Source organism: Arachis hypogaea, chromosome 20 (assembly GCF_003086295.3).
Source record: "Arachis hypogaea cultivar Tifrunner chromosome 20, arahy.Tifrunner.gnm2.J5K5, whole genome shotgun sequence".
NCBI lineage: Eukaryota > Viridiplantae > Streptophyta > Magnoliopsida > Fabales > Fabaceae > Arachis > Arachis hypogaea.
The window spans coordinates 9,541,841-9,551,089 of NC_092055.1; the positions used below are offsets into that span (position 1 = coordinate 9,541,841).

The 9,249-nt window shown below is 32.8% G+C and overlaps 1 protein-coding gene across 1 annotated transcript; it reads left to right on the forward strand.

The window, feature by feature from the left end:
- The first annotated feature begins 6,692 nt into the window (after positions 1-6,692).
- LOC112782631 (probable cinnamyl alcohol dehydrogenase 1) lies at positions 6,693-8,620 on the forward strand. The gene is made up of 7 exons (XM_025825109.2): positions 6,693-6,837; positions 6,933-7,018; positions 7,093-7,206; positions 7,305-7,532; positions 7,623-7,911; positions 8,003-8,153; positions 8,256-8,620. Exons 2-7 carry the CDS (start codon positions 6,942-6,944, stop codon positions 8,450-8,452), a joined length of 1,056 nt encoding a protein of 351 aa, XP_025680894.1. The 5' UTR covers positions 6,693-6,837; positions 6,933-6,941; the 3' UTR covers positions 8,453-8,620.
- Positions 8,621-9,249: the final 629 nt, after the last annotated feature.

The following is a 9,249-nucleotide window of genomic DNA, read 5'->3' on the forward strand; positions in this document are numbered from 1 at the left end:
CCGAGGTTTAAATACTTCGGTTATTATTTTTATAGGGGTTTGTTACCTGTGACAACCAAATTTTTGTATGAAAGGATTCTTTGTTGGTTTAGAAACTATACTAGCAACGAAAATTTATTTGTGAATTCTTTACTAGCAAGAATCCGTTCGTCACTTACGCGTGATGCATGCGTGCGCGTCGCGTCCTGTTTTTCATTTCCTTCTCCTTTCTTGTTCTTTCTTCCTCCTTTCTTACTTTCTTTTTCTTCATTTCTTTAACTTCTCATCCTTATTCTCTGTCATTCTACTTTACTTAATTTATTTGCATACTTCCACTCATTGTATTTTACTTTTGTGCATATTTTTATTTTCTTCTCTACGTTTATTATTTTCTCCGTTGGTGTTAAATGTTCTTATTCAACTGTTGTATCTTTTCTGGTATTATTTTGGTACTTAGTGACTTGTTTTACACTGTTGGGTGATATTATTTATCTGTCAATACCAATCTTTTATGATACCTGTGTTTCTTTTGCATTGACATGAATTTATTTTATCTGCCATTTGGTTCTACTGTTTTCTCACTTGCATGTTGTAGCTACCATGTAATTGAGACCCTCATTATTTGGCATTAACCCAACCATATTTTATTTGTTTTTTTATCTTTATTTTTGGGTTACTTTTCTCCCTTTTTCTCTTCTTTCAGGACGACCATCAAGAAGGGAAATGGAAAACTTTTATCTGGGGCGACAAACAAGTTCCTGCGCACATTCTTTGGAGAAAAAGCATCAGTTGGAGCCACCTGTCCACTTGCACATCTTAGCATGCACCGAGGACGGTGCAATCTTTAAGTGTGGGGAGGTCAATACCGACTTCTGTGGGTTAGTTATTTCCTACTTCAACACCGATGTTTAATTTTCCTTGTTAAATTAGTTGTTGCATTTGCATGTGTGATTGTGTAACAGCCCAGACCACCCGCTAGCACGATATTGTCCGCTTTAGCACACAAGGCCTCACGGTTTTGCATTTGACGATAGGGATGATAGCCAAAGCCCCCCACACTCACTCATCAAAATGTGTCATGCTAGGGAGAGGTATCCACATCCTTATAAGGCATGCTTCGTTCCCCTCCCCAACCGATGTGGGCCTTACAATCCACCCCCCTAAGGGAGTCCAGCGCCTTCGCTGGCACATCGATCCGGGTTCTGGCTCTGATACCATCTGTAACAGCACAGACCACCCGCTAGCACGATATTGTCCGCTTTGGCACACAAGGCCTCACGGTTTTGCATTTGACGATAGGGATGATAGCCAAAGCCCCCCACACTCACTCATTAAAACGCGTCATGCTAAGGAGAGGTATCCACATCCTTATAAGGCATGCTTCGTTCCCCTCCCCAACCGATGTGGGCCTTACAGATTGCATGTTTGTTTGATTTTGTGCATGTTCTTCTACCACTACTTGGTTGGAGTGATAAGTTCTTTTTCAAAGATCCTTTTTATAGCATTTCACTAATTTAAATTAAAACGTTTTTGCTAAACTTGTTTGAAGATTTCAATTTGGAATATGGTTTTTGAGCCAAGAACACACAACCTGTGAGATTTTGAGCTTAATTATATGGTTACATTATTTAACCATGATTTTTATTCTTGTGTGTTTTCTTCCCTATGATTGCAATCTATAGTTTGTTCCATTCTATATGTCCATTGTTTAGTGTATTTGCATGCATATATATGATTGATGCCATCATTTGTTATTAGCTCACTTATCCCAAATAGCCTACCAGTTCATTCACCTTTGATTGCCACTTTGAGCCTGTTAATCCCCAATTGTTCTTTATATTACCACATCACTAGTCTTAAGCGGAAAAATAATTAATTATCCCATTTGAATCTTTGGTTAGCTTAAGATAGAGATAGTGTGTCAACTAAGTATGGGGAATTGTGGGAACTTGGGTTGATGAGAATGTGTTGTATTTTTTTTTTACTGACAAATATTAGAAATTTGGGTGCTTACTCATGTGAAATCATAAAAACCATATGCATTGATATATTATGTTTTCAATTATAAAAAAAGAAAAAAAAGAGAGAAAAGAAAAGAAATAAATGAATAGGGGATAAAATCACCCCAATGCTAAGTTCAATAAAAAGATCAATGCACACGTGATAGAATAAAAAAAATCGATGCATGAGTATGTGAAATAAACAAAAGTGAGATTTTGGGTAGCTAGGCATGATTTTAGAATTATATAGAGTATGTGTGTGTATTAGGTGAGAATTTAGGTTAGTCAAAGATTCAAAGTATAACTCACTTGGTCATACATGTATCCTTACCCTTACCTTAGCCCCATTACAACCTTAAAAAGCCCTCATGATGTTTGCATTTGTACATTAAATATTTGTTGATTGGTTAGATGAAGAACAAAGTTTTAGAAAGCATGACTAGAGGAGATTAGAGTGAATTAACCCTAGACACTTGAGCGATTAGAGTGCATATACACTTCCAGTGAGGGTTCGATGCTCGATTCTTTGTTCTCGGCTTTCATGAGCTATTTTCTTCTGCAAGTCTACTTGTACTTTATTTTAAGATTTGAATTAGTGGAATCCAGCTTATATTTATTCTTGGAGAATTTATTTACTTTTAAACCAAGTAGGAAAGAGCATTTTGCATTTAGTTGCGTTCATATAGATAGGTTGCATTTCATAAGTTTTACCATTCATCTTCACTCCTTTATAGCTTCTCTTAAGCTTAGCATGAGGACATGCTAATGTTTAAGTGTGGGGAGATTTGATGCACCACTATTTCGTGGTACATTTTATGCTTAATTGAGTAGATTTTATCCACTAAACTCACACTTATTCATATAATTTGAATGTTTTACATTTTCCTTCCTAATTTTGTGCTATGATTGAAGACATGCTTCTTTGGCCTTAAATTTGCTAATTTTAATCCTCTCTTATTACCATTTGATGCCTTGATATGTGTGTTAAGTGATTTCAGGATTTACAAGACAGGAATGGCTTAGAGGATGGAAAGGAAGCATGCAAAAGTGGAAGAAATACAAGAAACTTAAGGAATTGCTAAGCTGTCAAGCCTGACCTCTTCGTATTAAATCGATCATAACTTGAGCTACAAAAGTCCAATTGAGGCGGTTCCAGTTGCGTTGGAAAGCTAACATCCGGGGCTTCGAAGCAATTTGCCATAGTTGACATGCTGTTAGGCGATGTGCACGTGTGATGTACGCGTACGCGTGACATGCGCCATGTGCAGAAATTGCAGAAAATGCTGGGGGCGATTTTGGGCTAGTTTTGGACTCAGTTTTCGGCCCAGAAAACACATATTAGAGGCTGCAGAATGGGGGAATCATTGATTCATTCATACAACTTTCATTCACATAATTTTAGGTTTTAGATGTAGTTTTCTAGAGAGAGAGGTTCTCTCCTCTCTCTAGGTTTTAGGGTTCTTAGGTTTAGCTATTCTCAATTTCAGATTTCTATCTTAGTTTAATTAGTTTCTCTTCTACTCTTATTTATTTTAGCACTTTAGTTTATCTATCTTCTCTTGTTGATTTATTTATTCTCCAATTTGGTTTATGAACTCCATGTTAGATTCAATTTCTTATTAATGCAAGTTGAGGTATTTCATATTTATTGCTTCTTCTATTATTTGTGAGTCATTGATGTTTGCAATTGGTCATTTGGATTTAATATTCCTTGATAGTTTTCTATGTTTTTATGTTAAGCCTTCCAAGTGTTTGATAGAATGCTTGATTGGATCTTAGTGTAGATTTCTCTCCTTTTGGCTTTGGTTGAGTAATTGGAGACTCTTGAGTTATCAAACTCCTTTGTTGATTGATAATTGAAAGTTGTTAGTTGTGTGAGTGTGTTGTGTGGGTGTGTGAAGCATGGATGTAATGCCTAGGACTGTGGCTGTCCAATTTGCTTGACAAAAAAAAAAAGCATTTCCCGGCCCTACACACAACAACAAAAAAGAAAAAAAGGGCAGCTGAGGCAATGACATAATGGAAGAATTGTTGGTCTCCTAATTTAGTTCTAAGAGAAAAGGACAAATAGGTTTCTGACCTTTTGATCTGCAGACATTTAAATTCTCGAGAATTTGAAAATACATTTAAGTCCATGACCCTTTCAAAACCTAGAGATATTGATCCCTCATGTTCACTTAGGTTTGTCAGATTCAACGGAAAAATCAAGCGTGACTCCCATTGTACTGACCTGGTTGATTCGGATGTACACGTGAGAGAGTTTTTAAAATTGAACAAATGAGACTCGGGGATCAATATGTCCAGATTTTGAAGAAGTCAAAAACTTAAATGTATTTTTAAATTCTCAAGGATTTAAATGTTTGCAGACCAAAAAGTTAGGGATCGATTTGTCCTTTTCTCTAGTTCTAAAAATAGGACAAAGATAAGAAATTGCCTGTATTTGTTTCTAAGAATAGGATAAGATAAGATATTGAAAATAAAACATAAAAGACATAGATATAAAATTTGGTATTCTTGTATTCTTTTTAGTGATAAAACTAAAACAAATTATGAAAATCTAATTTATTCTCATTTTTTTCATTCAAAAAATTTAAGAAGAAAATTATAATAATAAAAATATAATTATAAAAAATTAACAAAAATAATAAAAAATAAATTGTATTCTTTGTTAGTGTCTCTGTATCCTTTCTTGTCAGGATGGACACAAAATACACTAATTTAGTGTCTTTAGACACAATGTCTCTTATTCATGTCTTATTTGTCAAATACGATTTCGTGTTTTTGTGTCTTCGTCTTAGTGTCTCATCTCTGTAAACAAATGCAACCATTGAGAACAAGATACAAATGACAAATATACAATAATTAGTGTTATTGTATTTTGTTTGGTAAAAAAATAAAAAATATATAATAATAAAAAATATAATTTTAAAAAATTAACAAGAATAATAAAAAAATAAATTATATCTTTTATTAATATTTTTATATTTTTTTATCAAAATAAATACAAAATACACTAATTCAATATCTTCGAACATATTTATAAACAAAAACAGAATTTTTTTTTTTTTTTGGTAGTACAAACACACTCACACACACTAACCTTACTTAGCCACCACTGCTAAAATTCAAACCTATGTGACTTTGTGTGACTTTAGTTCGAGACAAATACTTTTGCCACTACATCACATGCCTCAGCCACAACAAAGACAGGATTTTTTTTTTGGTCGAGAAAGACAGGAATTTGAGTACTGGTTAAAATAAGGAAGTGGATTGTGTGTGTTGTAGACAAAACAAAAAAACATAAAAGCATTGAAGCAAGGAGACCATGTGCCGGGGTCGGGTTGGAGCATATGTTTTGTTTATTGGGTCTGGCCAAGTTTGGCCCGTGACAAAAAAAAGAAGTAGTGAGTACAAGATAAAAACACCGTTATCGACCAAAAAAAAAAAACATTGAATAATGTTAAAAACTAATATCATAATAGACAATTTTAGCTAATATTATAACAAGATATAAAATAAGTTTAGTACAAAGTCCATTAAAAATAAATTTTATTGAGTTTGAATTTCAGATGTTCTTTTTATTTAGTTTTAAATGTGTTTATTTTTAAAGTTTTTGAATTTTTTTCTTTATATTAAATAATGGATGCAATATTAGTTGAACGATATTAGCTCTTAAGACATTCTCTTATTGTAATACATGATAAGTTTTTTTCATTTAAATAGCTATATATAACTTGTTCGTTTATGCATTATGTCTGCTTTTGACAGGGTTGACGAGTGTTTCTGGAAACGACATGAAAAGGAGATTTATCAAAATATATAAGTAATTCCAATTCAATATATTAACGAAGCTTATGAAAGAGTCATAAATAAAGACGTCAAGTGTCGATCTGTAATTGATATTGAGAAATCTACGACGAGTAAATTTTTGTAGGATCACTATGATGCCCAAAACTAAATGTGGAGGATCACTATAAAAGAATTGGAATTTTAAGAACTAAATAGAATAATTGCATAAATATCAGAAATTATTATGCAGATTTACTCGAATTGCTACCTTCTTGAAAACAATATTTGTAGTAAAATAAACTTTTAAAATTGAACGCTTAATTCATACCAAAAAGAAAAAAAAAAAAACTTACAACTTACAAGTCTTTATCAGCAATATCATTTACGTAGTAATTTTCTAGCATCTAGAATACTAGACTAATCAACGCCTTTTAAACTTTTTGTGCATAGAAGAATACCAAGCGTTAGTGGTAATATGGTTACAGACGTCTGCAGGTGCGTAATCACAAGATATATCATTTGATTAATACACATTGGTCTTACAAAAAGAGAAATAAATTAACTAAGGATTTTGTTAGGTAGACAATGACTTTTGAAAATAATGTGAATAATAGATTAGAATTGATTCAATAAAATAAAATAAAAATACTCCACCTCTTAAATTACCTCTTAAACCTTAACATTAGGATAATTATTTGCATACTTAGTAAATTGAACATTCAGTCATTGTTAACAATTAAAAAAAAATAACCATTCAATTAAAAATAATGAACATAATCATCTGTATACCTATTAAATTGAACATCCGACATATTCATTATTCATATTGTTTAGTATTCTCATTCTCTACCTATATTTTTTCATTAATATAACATGAAGTGGGCGTAGACTTTTATCACATGCTTTGGTCATCATGAGGTATCTGCTTTCGTACTATTCAGCTTCTTATCCTATGCTATATAAACACCATTCATGAATTTGCTTCATCAAAAAATTGTGAACGCTAAGAGAACAAAGAAAACTTAATAAGAGGTGAACGCTAAGAGAACAAAGAAAACTTATTAACCAGGTTGGTTCTTATTAACTACTTCTTACTTGCCTTATAAATCCATGTGTAAGACGTTTCATGAAAATTGAAAAATAATTGTGTTTATGGTGAAACAGAAGAAAACAATGAGTTCAGAAGATTGCCTTGGTTGGGCTGCAAGAGATGCATCTGGACATCTCTCCCCATACAAATTCAATCGCAGGTAATTAACCAAAGTCACATCTGATTCAACTTTAATTTATTATATATATAACTTATTCCATGATTGATCATCAGGGCTGTAGAAGATGATGATGTTTATGTTAAGATCACACACTGTGGTATTTGTTATGCTGATATCGCTTGGACAAGGAATAAATTTGGTGACTCCAAGTACCCTGTTGTGCCAGGGTATGTATGTTGCCTTCAATAATTTTTCTCTAATTCTCAGAAACTTGCAAACTGAATTAAGCTAATGTATCTGTAATCTGCATTTTTTTTTTTGTTAGACATGAGATTGCAGGCATTGTGAGCAAGGTTGGTTCCAATGTCAAGCGTTTCAATGTTGGTGACCATGTTGGAGTGGGGACTTATGTCAACTCATGCCGCGACTGCGAGTATTGCGAAGATGGACTAGAACATCAGTGCAGTAAGGGAGTTTTTACCTTTAATGGGGTTGATTCTGATGGTACAATCACAAAGGGAGGATACTCCAATTTCATAGTAGTCCATGAAAGGTAACTGGCTACTATAGTTTATATATTTTGAGTTAAAAAGGTTAGAGTAAACTGAATTTGATGTCATATTTTTTTGTTGTATATGTGTAGGTATTGTTTTAAGATACCAAAAAGTTATCCATTGGCTTCAGCAGCACCTTTGCTGTGTGCCGGAATCACTGTTTATTCTCCGATGATTCGTTACAAGATGAATGAGCAGCCGGGAAAATCTCTAGGAGTGATTGGCCTTGGTGGACTTGGTCACATGGCTGTTAAATTTGGAAAGGCTTTTGGTTTGAATGTAACAGTTTTCAGCACCAGCATATCAAAGAAAGATGAGGCCCTCAATTTGCTTGGTGCAGATAACTTTGTGATTTCCTCTGATCAAGGCCAAATGAAAGTAAGCATAATAAATTAAAAAAGCATCCTCTGTTTCTTATTTATTTCTTTTGTCAAAATTGAATGTTGACAAATATTGCTACATGCTGCAGGGATTAACAAAGACATTAGACTTTATAATTGACACAGCATCTGGTGATCATCCTTATGATCCTTACATGGCACTTCTGAAAACATTTGGTATCTTAGTTGCAGTTGGGGCTGGAACTGAAATCAAGTTCAGCCCTAGAAGCCTATTTTTTGGTATGTTACATACATTACATGTGAAGTATAATGTTGTAATGTGAAGTTTTCACTTAGATAATAATAACAAATTGGTTTATGTGCATTATGTATATTTGACAGGATTGAGGAGTATTTCTGGAAGTATTGTAGGTGGTACAAAAGATATACAGGATATGATTGATTTATGTGTTGAAAAGGAGATTTATCCAAAGATTGAAGTAATTCCTATTGAGTATGCTAATGAAGCTATTGAAAGGGTCATAAAAAGTGATGTCAAGTATCGGTTTGTGATTGATATTGAAAACTCCCTAAAGTAAAAAAGATAATGTAGTTTAGTGATATGTATCAGTAATGAATACTTTGTTACTAGTGTGGAATTTGTCTGTGTGAGAATTTCAAGAACAAGCAATTTTCCTTGTATCTTTTGTATTCCATATTCAAGCAATGTATTAATTTTGCAGCATTATGAAAAATAATTTAATGGATACTCTTTTATGGAGGAGAATGAGAATCCTAAGCATTATTGGCTATTAATATGATTATGAAAGTGTGTATTTTCATATATGAATAGACAAAAGCTAAGTTTGTAGCAGATCATAGTAGCTTGAGGCAGAAGCAACCAATGTGTGACAAAGATGAGTCAGCAGCTTAGCTAATTTGGAAACCAGTTAGTTAGATTATAGTCCAGCTGGCACAAGTTAGTTGGAATTATAACTTAAACAGTTAGGAAGTTAGCTTAGTTGACTGCACTTTAGGTGTGATCATGTGGTGTAAATAAAGCTTCTAATTGCAACTAGGGCTACAAACTCTGCACTTTTCACAATCAGTAGTTGATCCAGAAATTTTATAAGAGGAGTGCCAAATTAAATATAATATAACAAAAAGTCAACAAAATATAATTTATAGTATATAAGGTCAAAATTAATAATTATATTATATAGAAATCAATATTTAACTACATACTTTAGGATTTTGGTATTTTTAAATTTGTTCTGCGATATTTCATATAACTAAAATTATCAATTTACCATCTGGAATAAATTTTGAAACATTCTCTTTTTCAACTTATACAATCATATAATTTGCTAAAAATTTGTTTTTCATCTTGTTTTAA

Excerpts from the sequence above, each read along its gene's own strand:
- LOC112782631 (XM_025825109.2), top strand. The coding sequence starts at position 6,942 with ATGAGTTCAGAAGATTGCCTTGGTTGGGCTGCAAGAGATGCATCTGGA. Across the intron at positions 7,019-7,092 it reads CCATACAAATTCAATCGCAG|GGCTGTAGAAGATGATGATG; the intron begins GTAATTAACCAA and ends ATTGATCATCAG. Across the intron at positions 8,154-8,255 it reads CCCTAGAAGCCTATTTTTTG|GATTGAGGAGTATTTCTGGA; the intron begins GTATGTTACATA and ends TATATTTGACAG.